This window comes from Salvelinus alpinus, chromosome 5 (assembly GCF_045679555.1).
Source record: "Salvelinus alpinus chromosome 5, SLU_Salpinus.1, whole genome shotgun sequence".
Taxonomy (NCBI): Eukaryota; Metazoa; Chordata; class Actinopteri; order Salmoniformes; family Salmonidae; genus Salvelinus; species Salvelinus alpinus.
The window spans coordinates 45,889,844-45,908,562 of record NC_092090.1 but is presented as its reverse complement, the minus strand read 5'-3'; the positions used below and the strand labels follow the sequence as shown (position 1 = coordinate 45,908,562).

The 18,719-nt window shown below is 44.1% G+C and overlaps 1 protein-coding gene across 13 annotated transcripts in view; it reads right to left on the bottom strand.

Moving 5' to 3' along the window:
- LOC139575047 (diacylglycerol kinase zeta-like) overlaps positions 1 to 18,719 on the bottom strand; it is a 124,724-nt gene that overhangs the window by 29,950 nt on the left and 76,055 nt on the right. For 7 of the 13 annotated variants that reach the window (XM_071399996.1, XM_071400000.1, XM_071399997.1 and 4 more), the window contains 22 exons: positions 18,229 to 18,337; positions 17,942 to 18,037; positions 16,717 to 16,794; positions 16,359 to 16,421; positions 15,707 to 15,763; positions 15,427 to 15,510; positions 12,823 to 12,891; positions 12,629 to 12,700; positions 11,655 to 11,771; positions 10,066 to 10,137; positions 9,167 to 9,262; positions 8,824 to 8,906; positions 8,432 to 8,492; positions 8,123 to 8,236; positions 7,248 to 7,388; positions 6,576 to 6,654; positions 6,331 to 6,386; positions 6,081 to 6,143; positions 5,632 to 5,705; positions 5,414 to 5,525; positions 5,068 to 5,267; positions 1,866 to 1,966 (listed from right to left, as the gene is read on the bottom strand). In XM_071399996.1, coding sequence (XP_071256097.1) covers positions 1,866 to 1,966; positions 5,068 to 5,267; positions 5,414 to 5,525; positions 5,632 to 5,705; positions 6,081 to 6,143; positions 6,331 to 6,386; positions 6,576 to 6,654; positions 7,248 to 7,388; positions 8,123 to 8,236; positions 8,432 to 8,492; positions 8,824 to 8,906; positions 9,167 to 9,262; positions 10,066 to 10,137; positions 11,655 to 11,771; positions 12,629 to 12,700; positions 12,823 to 12,891; positions 15,427 to 15,510; positions 15,707 to 15,763; positions 16,359 to 16,421; positions 16,717 to 16,794; positions 17,942 to 18,037; positions 18,229 to 18,337 — 1,997 coding nt within the window. The remainder of the gene's footprint in view (positions 1 to 1,865; positions 1,967 to 5,067; positions 5,268 to 5,413; positions 5,526 to 5,631; positions 5,706 to 6,080; positions 6,144 to 6,330; positions 6,387 to 6,575; positions 6,655 to 7,247; positions 7,389 to 8,122; positions 8,237 to 8,431; positions 8,493 to 8,823; positions 8,907 to 9,166; positions 9,263 to 10,065; positions 10,138 to 11,654; positions 11,772 to 12,628; positions 12,701 to 12,822; positions 12,892 to 15,426; positions 15,511 to 15,706; positions 15,764 to 16,358; positions 16,422 to 16,716; positions 16,795 to 17,941; positions 18,038 to 18,228; positions 18,338 to 18,719) is intronic. The other 6 variants (XM_071399998.1, XM_071399999.1, XM_071399994.1 and 3 more) reach the window with 3 other exon arrangements.

Here is an 18,719-nt window from a genome sequence, read left to right as displayed (position 1 = left end):
CCCTCTGGGCCCCCAGGGCATCCATTAGAGACAGTAATGGGTAGCTACCTCATTATCGCCTCACAGTCACACACTTGATATCTAGCCAAAGTCACATGCAGGGAGGCCCACACTGATAAACTCATAGCAATCGAATGGCCTGACGAGGATGGGAGGAGGGCTTCAGGGTGGACGGATAGCAAAACCTGGAGCCAATGCCCACCTCCCCTCCTCCCTGCCCAGGAGGAGCCAGGAAGAGAGAAAATGAAAGAGTTCCATCTCTGTGGGGTTTTCTGCTAAGTACCATATAAATCAAAAGGGACTTCCTTTTTCCTTTGTAATAAGCGAGGCTAGTTGATGGCGGCATCCTTTAAGGGGTGATCAAGGGCCTGGTGTCTCCTTCCACATTAAATATATTTGTGCTAACCTACGTTTGACAGTGACAGAGTGCACGCCTTTCCTACGCACTTCTCAGTAGTTGGTACTCAGATTTACCTTATGCAGCTGCGTAACTGGCTTTGTATGCATGGTTCCTTTGCGGGCACTGAATACATTTAGCTGAAAGCCCTCCCACTTGATGGCCAACAGATTTTCTTGAGGGGTTTTCATTCAATAGGGTTTTCAGTACATCTATTTTAAGCCATCCCTTTAAATACGGTGTAGCTTTAAGTTCGAATTTTGTCAAGACTCACTAGAATATAAATATATGCATATTCATCTCTGTTTCAGCACCAATTGGTGGATTTCAAAATAACCAGATCTTGTATATTATTTAGATTAAGGAAAGTATTTATGAATCCTAAAAAAACAGGTTTGGAGAGCCTTTACCCATAAAATAAAGAAAACGTTAATTTGATTCATTCTGAAAATTGCCTCATTCAGTTCTTCAATCCACAGTAATGTTGGAAGATTAGTGTACATAGAATTATAATAGGGAGAATAGTCGATATGATCAACTGTTACTAATGATCCTCAGCTTTACAGAGGAAGCAAATGAAGGTAAACAAAACTATGTAATTAAATGGAATGATAATGTAGGCTATACCAACTGATGGGATCTAATTGGCAGTTGAATATGTGTGGTTATTAGGCCTACTGACGGTCGACACGGATAAGTGGCGAATATTTAACATGACAGAAATAGGAAATAATTAAGACATTCGAGCGTGCCCATCCGTGCGAGTTAAAAGGCAGTACAATTTAAATTCTGCATAATGAAAGAGCATTTCAGCAACTTCACTGTGGGAAAGTTGATATGCTTCAGCTTGCTGCCATATAACGGGTTTCACATTTGTCTCCAGCACCTACAAGTTAAAATAGTTCTAAAACAAGTATAATTTATATTTACAATTCCCTTACCCAAATGGATTACTCATTTACCTAGTCCTACACACCTCTGCCACACCTTCATGTATTCAATCTACTGTACGCCCCAAACAAATAGCAGGTGAATAGCATCCTATTCCCATGCTTAAATTCATGGTCAGAATACGCATAAGAGAGAAATATGCATAGAAAGGGAATCATTTTCCATTTACGCTCTTACTTCGGGTCGGAAAACTTGCCCGTAAAATGGCACAAGGATACGTGTAGTATATCTTCAGGTAATAGCTCTTGTCAACTGGCTCAAGTTACAGTGCATATGGCCAGGATTTAACTCTATAAAACAAGCCTGCCATTTTGAAATTCAACTGCACGGCAGTAAAAAAAAAAAACTAAAATGTGTAGACTACAGAGTTCTATGTCACTGAAAACACCTCTGGCTCTCAGTAACATCCCTGCATGAAGCAGTGCTCAAGGGCCTGCTGCATTCCTCCTTGAACAGGCTGGGCGACACCTGAAGGATGATGGAGTTACAGTGCATTAGACGGAGATGGAATACTCACAGGCTTCTTTAAGTTTCTCCTTGTCGTAATGCAGGGCCTCATAGTCGTGCATGCTAATACGGTTCACCCGGATCCTTAACCTCTCCGGGAAGGGCTGCTGGCTGTGGAAGACAACAGAAGAAGCATAACTAGTTAGGTACCATCTCTCCAAAATTGGAATTACACCAAACTAAAATATAAACGCAACACACAACAATTTCAAAGATTTCACTGAGTTACAGTTCATATAAGGAAATCAGACAATTTAAATAAATTCATTAGGCCCTGATCTATGGATTTCACATGACTGGGAATACAGATATGCTGTTGTTCACAGATACCTTTATAAAAAAGGTAGGGGCGTGGGTCAGAAAACCAGTCAGTATCTGGTGTGACCACCACTTGCCTCATGCAGTGCAACACATCTCCTTCCCATATAATTGATCAGGCTGTTGATTGTGGCCTGTGGAATGTTGTCCGACTCCTCTTCAATGGCTGTGCGAAGTTGCTGGATATTGGCGGGAACTGGAACACGCTGTCGTACACGTCGATCCAGAGCATGATCAATGGGTAACATTTCTGTTGAGAACGCAGGCCATGGAAGAACTGGGACATTTTCAACTTTCAAGAATTGTGTACAGAGCCGTGCGACATGGGACCATGCATTATCAGGCTGAAACATGAGGTGATGGAGGTGGATGAATGGCGCGACAATGGGCCTCTGGATCTCGTAACGGTGTCTCTGTGCATTCAAATTGCCATCGATAAAAAGCAATTGTGTTTGTTGTCCGTAGCTTATGCCTTCCCATACCATAACCCCACTGCCACCATGGGGCACTCTGTTCACAATGTTGACATCAGCAAACCGCTCGCCAACACGACGCCATACACACTACGCTGTCTACCATCTGCCCGGTACAGTTGAAACCTGGGATTCATCCGTGAATTGCACACTTCTCCAGCATGCCAGTGGCCATTAAAGGTGAGCATTTGCACACTGAAGTAGGTTACAAGGCCGAACTGCAGTCAGGTCAAGACCCTGGTGAGGACGACGAGCACGCAGATGAGCTTCCCTGAGGCGTTTTCTGAAAGTTTGTGCAGAAATTATTTGGTTGTGGAAACCCACACTTTCATCAGCTGTTCGGGTGGCTGGTCTCAGACGATCCCGCAGGTGAAGAAGCTGGATGTGGAGGTCCTGGGTTGGCGTGGTTACACGTGGTCTGCGGTTGTGAGGCCGGTTGGACCTACTGCCAAATTCTCTAAAATCACGTTAGAGTAAGCTTATGGTAGAGAACTGAACATAAAATTATCTGGCAACAGCTCTGATGGACATTCCTGCAGTCAGCATTTCAATTGCATGTTCCCTCAAAACTTGAGACATCTGTGGCATTGGGTTGTGACAAAACTGCACATTTTAGAGTGGCCTTTTATTGTCCCCAGCACAAGATGCACCTGTGTAATGATTATGGTGTTTAAGCAGCTTCTTGATATGCCACACCTGTCAGGTGGATGGATTATCTTCGCTAAGGAGAAATGCTCTCTAACAGGAATATAAACCAATGTGTGCACAACATTTGAGAGAAATCATATTTTTGTGCATATGGAACATTTCTGGGATCTATTTCAGCTCATAGGACCAACACTTTACATGTTGTGTTTATAATTGTGTTCAGTGTACATATTTGTAGGAACTCTGAGGTTTAAACAACCAAATCATGTCAAATTGACACGTAACCACGATTATTCATAACCTATGCTAGAGATCAGTACAACATTATACAGTATAGAATCAGTTACTTTCCTTATTCATTTCTAACTTCGTCAACTAGTTGGGAGTTGGAAACATCTCGGTTGAGAGAGAAGGGGAAAAAAATGATATAAATGAAGGTATAAAAAAAGGAAATAAATGAAGATATAAGTTTAATGAAAGACTGCCACCGGGGAAGAGCATTAAAACAAGCTGATGACAGGGGATCAACCTCCAACCACAACACTCCTACAACCTGGGCTCACAAGCACAGCAGCTTGAGAGAAGCCAGAGGTGTTCAGAACAGCTTCCCCCCCCCTTCCGTTTGTCACCGTGATGGCTTCTAGGATGATTACATATTCATGAAAACAGTTGTGATCTGTGACGAATGTGACCTGTTCGCAGTGTGTGGGAGATCCAAAAACAACGCTGTGACTATAGCTTACCATTCTGTTTCGAGGACAATAGACACCTGACAACAACACAAGTTGTATAGGTTTCTTACTGGAGTGTTGTTGGAAAAAAGTTGGGAGAACGGTTTGATCTCATGTTGGGGTATGATCTCAAACAATGTAATCAGCGTAGAAGTGAATACAGCTGGGTCGTTTGCTTGAATTCCAGGCTGATTTGCATCTTAGCATTCTTACTTTCTGTCCAAATGCCTGGTGTTTTTGCAGCACAGAAGGTTAGGCCATTCCAACCAAAAAGGAAGAAGGGTATCAATGAATAAGGTTTGGATGACCACGACTTCATCTCAGCTAAAACAGGCTTCTGTAAACACAATCATTGAATTAGCGCCCCCCCCCCCCGGACTCATTATTCCCCTCCGCCAGCAAGTCAATACATTGTCGCGAGAATCAGAGAAGTATGAAATTAGCAAAAAAAACTTACAACAGGATTGAAAAAGGTAATGCAATTACCGTGAAAATAAATAGGGCTGTTCATTCTGATGATACATCTTCGATTTTCAGCCTGTAGACAGACTGAGACTGATATGACTGAGACTACCGACGGAGAGAAAAGGAAGATGGCCGCAAAGCCATGACGACTTTGATGAATGTTGTTGTGTGTCTTTCTTGTTTGTTTTTCCCCTCCGTCGGCTTGGGTTATTTTACACGCACAAGTCTTTGTCAGCGCTTCAGCCACCCCCTGCAAATGAATCCCACCTTGTCTGGCCTGTCAGTCTCCCACTCCTGCGTGCCACTTTAAATCACACATTAAGAAATTGAAGAACGACCTTCGGCTCGGTTGAGGACATTAGTCATGACTTGTGGAATGCATTACAATAACTTCCAACTCCACAAGCACCGTTGTGACAACAGAGGCAACCTGCCGACAGCGCAAAGACTAAACAGTTACACATTACAAAGTCTCCATAGTGGATTGATGTTCGGATTCTGACTGGACCCCTTTTCTGGTCTCTTTTTATAAACTCAATTCTAAAATGGTGTTCCCATGCTGGACTGTATTACTCACTCGTTGAGCTGTGGTATAGAGGTCTTCCTTTTGGCCTTCTGCACCATGTTGGCTTGGTTCCTCAGGGAGATCCGGATGGTGGAGGGGGCTAGCTTACACGGCTCCCCATCTACCTGCATGGGGATGGACTTGTAGGTGGTGAGGGTCACCTCTCTGCACTGGTTCAGCCGCTCACCGTGACCTCCGACCTGCAGTGTTGCCTACAGCACCAGGGAGGACGAGACGATCATCCATCAGAGCAAGGCTATGACTAGGACAAATGTAAAGAAAGGGACTCATCCATGTCATTCATCTAGTAACTCTTATGTTCTAACACACGGACAAATTCAAGTTGATAGGTGAATACCAGAGAGGTCATGGTGAAGCCGATAACTTCAATGCAGCCGTCGTCGTGCCGTTGTGGCTCAAAGTCATGGTGCTCGCTTGGGTTTCCCCATGGCATGGTACCAGCACAGTATCTAGTACACACACACACACACACGTATGGTTATGTGCCTAACTTAGCCTACAGCCTACATTACAACAGTGTCATATATAACCCGTTTCCCCATTGAGGCTGCTAACCTGGGAATGTTGAGGAACACCAAACACTGCAGCTTCAGATCCTGAACCTTTGAGGTGAGGTCGGTGCCGTCGCACTAATGAGAGGAGACAGACAGACAGGCATCTCCATTACTGTACACAAACTCACTCAGATCATTCCTGGAAGAGTTCTCACATGGCCAATAAAATGTACCGTTTGAAAGGTGCCACATTCTGACTGACTGACAGTTAAGACGAACACATCTGTCAGTCTAATGAGATGTACAGGGTCGGTTGTAAGGATCACAAAGCTCAGAATGCAGCCCGGGCTCTGAAACTAGGGTCAATTTCTATTTCGCACGAACAATTTTTTACTATGAAGTGGGGAAATTCCTGTTAACGTATTTAGATGTAAACTTGAACCCTTTGTGGAATGACGTCACACAATCTGAGCTGCAGCCAAGGTCCATGTAAAGGTCAGTTGAACTCACCACGACCTTGATGTGTTTGGCTAGGTCTTTGGAGCTGCCCATGAGGAAGTCCGAGAAGGCCGTCTGGTTAGAAGGAACACCAGAGAATCAAACTTGTAGATTATCGATAGAAAATATGGACACAACTAAAGCTATGGCCACAAATACAAACGCTTACTATCACTACTAATGATAAAAGTGATGATACATGGTGAGAAACTATGAATGTGTTAGTTATATTCTCTTGTTTAGAAAACACAACTGTACCCACCCCTGCGTAGAACATCTTGTTCCGAAAGCGGCTGTTGAATTTCTCAGGGTTGGCCTCTGAGGAGCGTTGGTTATAGAAAGCATGATGGAGTGTGAGTAATGGGACACAATGATATTGGCATACAGTAGATACACACAGCATCATTTGTTACTATCGACGTGAGCCGTCTATGGATAGCACAGATGAATCCCCAACAATGACATTACATGGGTGGTCAACGTTAAGAGATCAGTCAGAAATACAACCTCGAGACTCGTGGAATTCTAGTGTCACGTGTGCGTCGAAGCCGAGGCTGAAGTAGTTGTTGAAGACGTCGAGGGGGAGCTGTGGAAAAGAAAACACGTACAAAAAAAAAAAAAAAAAGTGTTAATCCCAGATGAAATATCACCAAAACATCAGAAATCACAAGGTAAAATGTTGACATTTCAACACTAAACCGGAGTATGCCGCTGAGCCCCAACTCCATCCTCAGTCCTACGGTCTTTAGTGCCCCAGACTACCCTCACTGCCATAAAATAAAAATAATACATGATGTTTGAGGTCACAGAGCAACATTGTGCTTCTAGTTGACAATATATCTCAACTTTTAGAAGTAACTAACCATTAAATAATGTAAAGGTCACTGAGGTATTTTGGTGTGTGACCAGCCATGACCCTGTTACCAATAAACAAATGATATTGTGACTTTGTAGAGAGGTTCATTCTCTGGGGCTCAATGAAAACTCAGAGTCACGACCTGATTTACGATGCTGTTACAAACACACCATCTGATAGGTAAGGTGCTAGCACTAAGTTAAAATTTGATCAATCCTCATTCTCTGCATCACCCATCCACACATACACCACACCATCATTTGTTGACAGTCCATGACTACAGTGCAGGATCTGGGACGAGGGGTGAGAGGGGGTTTGTTCACCTTGTCGGTCTGCTGCTCATCCCTCTCCTCTGCACCAGCATCCTGGTTGGGCTCCACTACTAGATTCCACCGGTCGAGCTGGACGATGTTCCCATCCTCTACATGAGACAGGATCTTAGACACCGGCTCATCTGTGTAACCCTGGAGAGGGGAGGAATAGAGAAGGGAAAACACCAAGAGCAATTAAACACAGTTCATTGTAGAAAGTATCTAGTTCCTCCTGAGATATATCAATTCTTCAAGACATTTTTCAAGCAATAACAAGTGGTTATTGTCATGATTCTGGTGTCCTCTAGAGAGTTAACTGTGCATCTGCATTGCCCAACGTCTATGGAAAAGCCCATCTTTGAGGGTGTACACTGTGTACAAAACATTAGGAACACCTGCTCTTTCTATGACAGACTGACCAGGTGAATCCAGGTGAAAGCTATGATCCCTTATTGATGTCACTTGTTAAATCCACTTCCATCAGTGTAGATGAAGTGGAGGAGACGGGTTAAAGAAGGAATTTTAAGCCTCGAGACAATTGAGGCATGGATTGGGCGTGTGTACCATTCAGAGGGCACACGCAGACCGCTTTGAGTCAAGAACTGCAATGTCACATTTTTTTTTTTTTTTTTACACTCAACAGTTTCTGGTGTGTATCAAGAATGGTCCACCACCCAAAGGACATCCAGCCAACTTGACACAACTGTGGGAAGCATTGGAGTTAAGCGTTCCACAGGGATGTTTCGACACCTTGTAGACTCCACGCCCCGACGAATTGAGGCTGTTCCAAGGGCAAAACGGCAGGTGCAACTCAAGATTAAAGAACGTTTTCCTAACGTTTTGTAAACTCAGTGTATATGTTGTCCAGACATGATTGAGATACTCACACCACCCCAGTTGAGGGTCCTGGCCAGGTCGTTGCCTGTCCCCAGAGGCAGGATGGCTACTGCAGGCGGGGGGTTCAACTGGAGCTGGTCCAGAGCAGACAGGATCCAGCCCACCTACACACATAGTTCAGGGCTTAGATCACTAAGATGGGGTCAAATGCCTTTAAGGGAAAAAACCAGACACTGTCCGCTGTTATTTTAATGATCACAAAGTCAAGTTTGCTGCTAAAAGAGTTCAGGAACGTCTGTGTATTGCTTAAAAAAAGACCTTGGGCACCGCCGTTGTACAACAAGCGTGTTCCTACTCACCGTGCCATCACCTCCGCATGCCAGTATCCTCAGGTTATGCACCTTACGGTACATTTCTAACCTTGGAGAGACAGAGCAAGAGACAAAATCAACTTCTAGTTTTCGGGCCCAGTCAGTCCACAGTATCAAGCCTGTTAACGAAGGTCGGAACAATAGCATAGGGTATCCATAGCAAGAACAAAAACAATATCAAAATAATACTTTGGAATTAGAACGACTTCTTTTGGTTCAGATACATCGGATGTAATGAGAAGAAGCTCTGCGTCAGGGAGCACAGAGTAACGGAAGAGCGCCGAGACTTAGACGTATGATGACGATATTGATGTTTAAAGGCCAGAGTCAGTAAAAAAAAAAAAAGAAGACTGCACTAGTACAAAGTTTGGGAAACGTACCCGTCCTTGGGACCTCCCAGACTCAGGTCAAATACCTGGCGGGGGTTCAGGTACCACATGAACGACTGGATAATCTTGGCTCCCTGAAAAATGAGCAGGAGTACAATTACTACCGAGTCCTCATCGTCGTCACAGTAAACAAGTATTGCATTAACTGACTAGTATATGATTGAGTGAGGTATGAGCTGCCCTGAGTGGACTGCTGGAAGACTTTTTAAGATGCAGACAGGGTTTCATCTCACAGACGGCTTATAGACCAGTCAGGATTACACCTGTGACTGGTGTTGGCCTCGGTCCACCGGGCCTGCACTGACAGCTCCAGCACAGACAGCACGGCTCTCACCTGATTCCCCCCACTCTTCGGGTTGACAAACACCAACAGCGGCTTCATAAGCTGAGAGGGAATGGGTCTAACTATGAAGGGCTTCCAGCGCGCCTCCTGCACAAAGGAAATAAAGGGATGCATTTAGACAGGTGAAAGATGAGAGACCGATGTACAGTGTTGGTTTCCTAAGGGAAGAAGCACTAAGCTCTTACTGCTTGTACTGATGTTGTGTTCGAAACTATTGTGTCAGACTCGTATAACATTATGCCAAATGAACTCACTAAAATGAAAACGGCATAGAGCTGATGTTGCGTGGATACTTCCTACTCTCTATGAGATATAGTAAGCCAAAGAGTATATAGTTGTCTAACAGTTGAATTGATCAATACGGTCTCCAGAACTGTGGCTTTGGGGTGATCTGGGGAGTTGGGGTGGGATGGTACCTGGGACTGGCTCCGCCTGAGGCGTTTTAGAGCGCCTTGTCTTTGGAGGGCTGGCTAACCAACGCAAGGCCAGACAAGAGAGAGTATTATTTCTGTACATGCACTTGTCGTGTAAATGCAGTAAAGCCAAGGTATTGGACACTGGGTGTCGCCAGGAAGTACGTATTGACCAGCACATCCGATGTCCCTGGCTGGGTTGTGTCAGCAGTGATTTGATAAGGGCCAAGACCTGTCTACATCGATAATACCTTGTCATCAGCTTGACATTGTCTTTTTAGTTACCATTTCATAAGTATGTGTTTCATTTTATTTCAATGTAAAACCAATTCAACAGTTCACAACAGTTGCAGTATAAGAGGAACGATGCCCCTCAGGGTAATCAACAAAGGATGTTTTAGTTATGTACGTCTCCTCACAATACAAACGGTAGGGAAAGGCCATTTGCGATGGATGAAGCAACAATTCAAAACTCACCTCTACTCCCTTTTTGCTGGACTTGCGCTTAAACGAGGTCCGTTTTTTCTTTTTACTCAACTTTAGTGAGGTCTGAAAGAATAACACACGAGGATTAAAATGTCACATCGGTATTCCATTTATATAAGGAACAGCAATTGATCAACTTTAAATAATACAATGTCATTTATCATAACTGTTGAATAAGTTAGCCCTAAATATTTCTAAAACTAAAAGCATTGTATATGGGACATATCATTCACTAAACCCTAAACCTCAACTAAATCTTCTGATAAATAATGTGGAAATTGAGCAAATTGAGATGAATAAACTGCTTGGAGTAACCCTGGATTGTAAACTGTCATGGTCAAAACATATTGATGCAACAGTAGCTAAGATGGGGAGAAGTATGTCCATAATAAAGCACTGCTCTACCTTCTTAACAACACTATCAACGAGGCAGGTCCTACAGGCCCTAGTTTGGTCGCACCTGGACTACTGTTCAGTCGTGTTGTCAGGTGCCACAAAAAAGGACTTAAATTGCAATTGATTCAGAACAGGGCAGCACGGCTGGCCCTTGGATGTACACAGAGAGCTAATATTAATAATATGCATGTAAATCTCTCCTGGCTGAAAGTTGAGGAGAGATTGACTTCATCACTACTTGTATTTATGAGAGGTATTGACATGTGGAATACAACGAGCTGGCTGTTTGAACTACTGGCACACAGCTCGGACACCCATGCATACCCCACAAGACATGCCACAACAGGTCTCTTCACAGTCTCCAAGTCCAGAACAGACTATGGGAGAACCACAGTATTACATAGAGCCACGACTATAGGGAACTCTATTCCACATCAAGTAACTGATGCAAGCAGTAAAATTAGATTTAAAAAAACCTTATGGAACAGCGGGGACTGTGAAGCAAGACAAACATAGGCACAGACACATGCATACACACACATGATAACATACGCAATATGCACACACGTACACATGGATTTAGTACTGTAGATATATGGTAATGGTGGAATAGGGGCCTGAGAGCACACAGTGTGTTGTGAGATCTGTTAATGTATTGTAATGTTTTAAAAACGGGATAAAATGCCTTCATTTTGCTGGACCCCAGGAAGAGTAGCTGCTGCCTTGGCAGTAGGTAATGGGGATCCATTAAAAATACAATACAAATGCATGGCTTACAGCTCAAACTAACGGATGACTGCTACCCTCTGTTGGCTTCTCAGTGCAATGGCATGTTTTCCCAAATACTTTGTGGTGCCATTGCACATTGTAAACTCACACGGTGGCAGTGAATATTTTAATACTTGGAAGTGTATATGTGACTATGTATCATGTGACTGTGGGGTCTGCAGGTAGCGTAGCGGTTAAAGCGTTCAGCCAGTAACCAAAAGGTTGCTGGTTCAAATACCCGAGCAGACAAGGCCGAAAAATCTCTGTGCCTATGAGCAAAGGCACGTAACCTTAATTTGCTCCGGGGGGCACCGTACTACTATGGCTGACCCTGTAAACAAACACATTCCACTGCACCTATCCGGTATATGTGACAATATACATCTAGTTTTTTATTTTAATAAAAACATTCTTACCTGAGGTCTGCGGACCCGGAGGATCCAGGTAGAGGGTACGATGACAGAGGCATGAGCACCCAGGGAGCAGGGCTCCTCGATCTGCTGCAGCATGAAGCAGGACACCTTGTTGTGATACTACAGTGGGGAGGGGGACGGAGGAAAGGACGGCAGCGGTGTGAGCGCAATACACACCGACACACATCATTCACTTAAAAACACTCAACACAGACCCTGACACGACTGTCTCACATACACATAAAACATACGTACACTACTTTATTTTATTACAGAGGGTGAAGTCAGCTACTGTACACACAACACATCAGTGATCACGTACATCCACTGGAAGTGTTTTCATTCAACACAGACACTCGCACAAACGTCTCACACAAGCATACGTAGACACATCATTATCATCCGTAGTTTGAGGCACAGCAGCACTAAAACCATACAGAGGTAGGCATCAGACTCTCTCTGAGAACATAATTGTATCACTCTTTTGTTGCTGAGAAATTCCAAATGCAGATGAAGTTCATGATTTACATAAATTCCCTGAAAACAGGCAATAGCACACAGCTGTATTAACAGTATTACACTTTTCATGTAGCCTAGTTTTGACTAGCTAATATTAGTAGTAGTAGTAGTAGATTGTATTGGTTTCTCAGTCATCGACTGAATTTATAATAAACCAATTTACAATCATACCATCAATCATATATAATTATCAAATAGAGCAGTGGAGGTGTCATAATAGCCATAAAACCTAGCGGTCAAACAGGGAAATGTCCCAATCGTTTTCCCACCATTCATTCATTTTAGAAACACTTAATAAAAGGACTGTGTTTCGTGTAGGCTTACTCTGACGTGAAGTTTGGATAAACATGCAAATCTCTCTCAGACAAGGTGACACTGCTGCAGGATTAAGTTGCTGTGACAATACTGGTCAAATTAAGATCCTACATCTGTACAGTACAACCAACCTTCCAACTTACTGCCTGTTTACACCACGAACAGCTGATGGCCACAATCTCTTTGCTATGAAAGGCAAACTTCTGCTGGAAACCCTGTAGAGAAATTAAATCAGATCTAAGATGTAATGTACCCTCAAGAAGAACATGTTTCGTCAGATCATTCATCCTGCAATATGGGGCAGAAATGAATTAATTGATATTATAGCCATGCCCACCTTCCCGCACTGCCGACACTTCCCATCCTGGCGCCTCCGGTGCACCCAATGGTGCCGCACTACGGTGGGCTGGAAAACCGACGTTCATAAACACATTAATCATCTCACTCACAATTGCCCGATTTAAAAGATTGTGGTTTTCCTATTTTTTGTTCATGTAGACAATGGTGAGTGAGATTAAGGAAAGCTTGTGTTGAGTTTATTGGTTTATAATTTGAAAATGTCAGAGGTTTGGACAGACACAGTGAACATGATTGTGTATAGGACCCCGTAACAAACCCAGTTCTGTGGTAATAATGACTAAGTGTAGTATGCTAACAGAACAGGGCTTCGGGCAGCAGAGTGGAAATGTAAGAAAAGTAAACTTCTGGAGGACCCATCATCCTTCCACTCCCTCCTCTCTACCTTTTCTTCCTTTGTATCCACCGATAAAGCCACTTTCTATAACTCTAAATTTCAAGCTTCCACCTCCAACCCTGGGAAACTCTTCTCCACTTTCTCTTCCCTCCTTAATCCTCCACCCCCCTCCTCTCTCTCTGCGGATGACTTTGCCAACCATTTTGAAAAAAAAGGTTGACAACATCTGTTCCCCTTCCACTTAGCCTACTGAGTCCACTGGTCCCACACACAGAACTACCATATGCCTTGATCTCTTTCTCCCCGCTCTCTACAGATGAAATCCTGCGACTAGTGAGGTCCGGACGCCTGACAACATCCCCTTCCTCCAGACCATTTTTGCAGACATTCTCCCATTTATCACTTTCCTCATTAACTCATCCCTGACCACTGGCTGAGTCCCCTCTGACTTCAAGATGGCCAGAGTCGCTCCCCTCCTCAAGAAACCAATATTCGACCCCTGATGTCAAAAACTACAGACCGGTATTGTTTCTTTTTTTTCTTTCCAAAACACTTGAGCGTGCTGTCTCTGACCAACTCTCTCGTTATCGCTCTCAGAACGAATTTCTTGACCCTAAGCAGTCAGGCTTCAAGGCGGCTCACTCAACTGAGACTGCTTTCCTCTGTGTTACAGACGCTCTCCGCTCTGCCAAAGCTGACTCTCTCTCCTCTGTTCTCATCCTCTTAGATCTATCCATTGCTTTCGACACTGTGAACCATCAAATCCTCCTCTCCATCCTCTCAGGGTTGGGCGTCTCAGGCGCTGCACACTCCTGGATTGCATCCTACCTGGCAAGTCACTCCTACCAAGTGGCGTGAAGAGGATCAGTGTTTGCACCACGTGATCTCAATACTGGTGTCCCCCAGGGCTCCGTTCGAGGCCCACTCTTCTTTTCTCTTCACACAAAGTCACTCGGCTCCGTCATATCCTCACATGGTCTCTCCTATCATTGCTATGTGGATGACACTCAACTTCTCTTCTCCTTCCTACATTCTGACACCAAGGTGGTGAGAAGCATCGCTGCGTGCCTGTCAGACATCTCAGCTTGGATGTCAGCCCACCACCTCAAGCTCAACCTCGACAAAAACGGCTCTTCCTCCCGGGGAAGGCCTGTCCATTTTAAGACCTCTCCATCACGGTTGAGAACTCCATGGTGTCTCCTTCCCAGAGTGCAAAGAACCTTGGCGTGACCCTGGACAGTCGTTCTCTGCAAACATCAAAGCAGTGACTCGCTCCTGCAGGTTTATGCTCTACAACATCTGTAACGGCCCTAATCGAGGCACTTGTCATCTCCCGTCTAGACTACTGCAACTCTCCCCGCTTTGCCATCAAACCCCTGCAAATTATCCAGAATGCTGCAGCCCAGTTTAAAGCCTACATCCCAACCCGAGCACTCTGTTCTGCCACCTCTGGTCTCTTGGCCCTCCCACCACTACGGGAGGGCAGCTTAGCCCAGTCAAAGCTCTTCTGTCTTGGCATTCCAATGGTGGAACAAACTTCCCCCTAAAGTCAAAACAGCGTAGTCCCTGCCCATCTTTTGAAAATGTCTGAAACCATACCTCTTTGAAGAGCATCGTAAATAACTCTCACGGCGCCTCCGACACCCCCTCCTCCCCCCAAAAACCACACACAAAAAAAGTATTGTCCCACCAGCACTGACTGCTGATAAATACTTTGTTGAGGGAAAATGTACTTGACACGATTGTGATATGTCATGGTCTCTTACTTCGCTACTATGGCCTATTTATTGCCTTACCTCCTTACTCCATTTGCACACACTGTATATTGATTTTTCTATTGTGTTATTGACTGTACTTTTGTTTATCCCACGTGTAACTCTGTGTTGTTGTTTTTTGTCGCTCAGCTTTGCTTTATCTTGGCCAGGTCGCAGTTGTAAATGAGAACTTGTTCTCAACTGGCCTACCTGGTTAAATAAAGGTGAAAAAGAAGTAGCCATCTTAAGATGAATGCACTAATTGTAAGTCGCTCTGGATAAGAGCGTCTGCTAAAATGACTAAAATGTCTAAATGCAAATATTTGATGAGGGAATTTTAACTAGGACACACAAAGATAGCTCTGGAGGACCATAGGCCTTAAGGGTTACCCAGTCTTTATACTCATTAAACTAGTCAGACATTACTCTCCTACTGCCCCCATAACTGTGGCTTTGGGTTGGGGTGATCTGGGGAGTTAGGGTGGGATGGTACCTGGGACTGGCTCAGGAAAGGGGTGGCCATGCAGTTAGCCATCCGCCTGTGGCCCTTTAGAGCGCCTTGTCTTTGGAGGACTGGCTAAGGTCAAAGGTCAAGAGAGGTCATCACAGGGCAAAAGGGAAGCAGGAGCAGGAGGAGAGGGAGGGGTTACAGAGATAGACAGACACATAGAATGACAAGACAAAGGAGGATGAAAAAGTTGTGAAAATAAAGTATGAGTACGAGTATCATGATCATGCTGATCAGATGTAAATGACAGTTTATTGGCACTTACCTCTCGTATATTCCTAGACCCCGATTCCCTGAATGACGGTTTACACCTAAAGTTTATCTACGGGGTAGAGAAAACAAACTGTTTAAAACATTGATTTATTTTGTTTGTCATTGTTTCAATATGTTAGACAACCCCCTGCACCAAAATAAAATGCAGAGTCAGTAATCCAAAATGGCCAATAGGAGAGGTTTCAGGTTAAACTGAACATGCTGAAGTTCTTGTTCACCTAGAAGTACAGTACTAACTGAAAAGGGAAACCTGTGATGCAATATGTGTTACTATGTCAGTGACACAACCAGCTCTTCACCTTCACCGTAACAGCATCAGATAAAGTATAAACGATAAATATGAACAAACCCTCAGATTAGAAGAGTTGTGGGAACAAGTTAAAGACATTTTGGAAAACAGAGATGGAAATCAACTCGGCAACTAAAAATCTCTAGGAAAGAGCGACCCAATCTATTCGACTACCAATCAAAGTAGCCCAATTTGGAAAGCAACTTTGATTATCCAGAGAACGGCCAAATCAGAGTGCAGCATTGGAGGGTCAGGTCAATGGGTCAGGTAGCGTAGTGAGATAGGGTTAGAGACGGAGTATGATCTAGCACTAGTTATATCCCATAGCAGCCTGAGATAGGTCAGAGTTTCTCACTCTAAAGGCGGGGTCTTCGATAAGCAGGCTGGCTTCATTTGGCATAGCCTCGGTGTCGAATAACTGGAGAGGAGCAGGACGGGTTAGGTTGGCAGGCTACCATTTCAATCTCATCTTACCTGATGTGATGGAAACATTTTGTCTCCTTGACAGACAACATCTGAAAATGCTGATATTACGGTATTTTCGGGATTCAACATCTGCAACTCATTTGGTCTTGGTATTCATGCTGTTAACTAATTTCCACAACTTTTGTGATAATACATAATTTAACATCTATCTGCTACCAAGTGAAAGCACAGTTCACTGGAGGAAAAGTTTGTGAAGCATTTGTTGGGAAAATGAGCTTGAAACTTACCTTTTCTAGCTGCTCTATGCAGATTGTGTGAACCACTATCTTGCAGGCTGCACATTTTTTCCGGGCTACAGATTTTTGCTGTGGTGACAAGAGATGAGAGTGAGAGAATATTATTTAATGACCCTTCTCGTAATGAAATTACTTTATTTAACTTGATAATTCAGGGCACAACCATAAACTTAGATAGACCGCTCTAATGCCTCAAAGCCTGTTTTAGCATAGGCAGTGCCACTGAAGACTTTCACCAGTTTAAAGTAGTCAACTTGGTGGGACTTCCTATGGGTTACGGAAGAATCACACAATTCCATCATCCAAGTCCTCAGGAGGGATCAGCCAGTGCATTATACACCTGAGCAAACATTCCTTAACTGCAGGTGGCAGTAAATGACAAATCTTGGTTTGATACCTGTTCAGACAACACACTCCAGGTGGCAGTATCCACCTTTGACTACTTTAAAATGAGGAAAGCTCTCAATGGAGCTGCCGATGTTGTCACAGAAGCCATATGGCACAGATGCAAAGAAGGGCACTCTATCTACCTCTATGGGTGCAACCCCCCTCAAGATGGCAGCACCACTTCTTCGGTGAAGTGTGTTAGGGTTATGTAGACACCAGAGGGAGCCTCTACACAAGGGCTGGCAAACTCATTCCACGGAGGGTCGAGTGTCTACGGTCGAGTGTCAAACCAAAAAACCAGCAGACACTTTGTAATGAGTTTGACACCCCTGGTATACAGCATTGCATAACATCTATGTTGAGTGTCACACACTGTGGCTATCAGAACTAAATACCATACAAATAATGCAATCAAAAAAATACTTCTGCATATCATCTGGAGGGAAACAAAAAAGATTGGGCTCGTTTTACAGGTTCTCTTCCTAGTTGGCCACTTTTCATAAGCCCATCAGTTTTCCAAAACAAGGAAGAGGCCGTGTTTATGTTCATAACATGGCCCCGTCTCATACTGTAATGTTTACAGTTGAAGAGAGCTATTGAGCTATGCAATCGGCATTCTCTAGAAGTGTACTGTATGGTACCGGTATAAAATCTGGACAGTATCATCCACTGACGGACGAAAAAACAATGTGACAAGGAGTTTTAGGGTTTCACCACAAATACATCTCCTCTAATGAGTTCATTCCTCCCTTCCTCTCTTCCTCTCACAGCATCTGTGGCTTTGCAATGTCAGGCAGGGCCAGGGGTAGCTGCACACAAACACACTCACCAGCGTCTTGGCGAAGCAGTGCTGCTCTCCGACGTAACAGAAGTCCCCAGAGACATTGGTCTCAAACCAGATGTGCTCCCCATACAGGGCGTTCTCCTGGAGGAAAAGGCAGAGTCGATTAAATACACCCTTTTTTTTACCCTGACAAATAGGAATCTCAGCTCATAGAATCCACAGACAGTATCTCTGGGTAAATAAAGTACACTACTCTGAAACTCATTTAGGGGCATGTAGTCCATTATGAGGTAACAAAAAAATATATAAGCTGGGCCAGAGGCTGCACTTACGGTCCAGTCACAGCTGCTACGGATCTCCCTGTCTGGGTCAAACTTGGCCAGGGCTGAGGCACTGGGCTGGGCAGACAGGTGCTGTAGACCCGATTTAGCGATGGCCTTCCTGAAATGACACAGACACAACACCTTTGAATGATTGCAATAACATCATTGAGATGACACTCCCAGTGCGATACGGCATCACAACACCAGTAAACTGAAATGCCTAATGGTAAACCCACTCTGCACTGATGAAAAAAGGTAGGCCCTGATCAAAGAGAGAGGTTTAGCACACATGATGAATAATGAAATGGGTACATCTGACGTCATGCAATATACAGCTTTTGAAGTGGTTGCTTGTCCTTCCCTTCGGTAGGACAACACCCTGTTGAGCTGATGTGCAGTCAGGTACAGATGAGGTCTAGGTGGGTATTTGACAGGTTTGTGTGACTGAGACCCTGCATGAAAGGTGCTGTAGGAGTCACTCAACAAAAATCCTAGCTTAC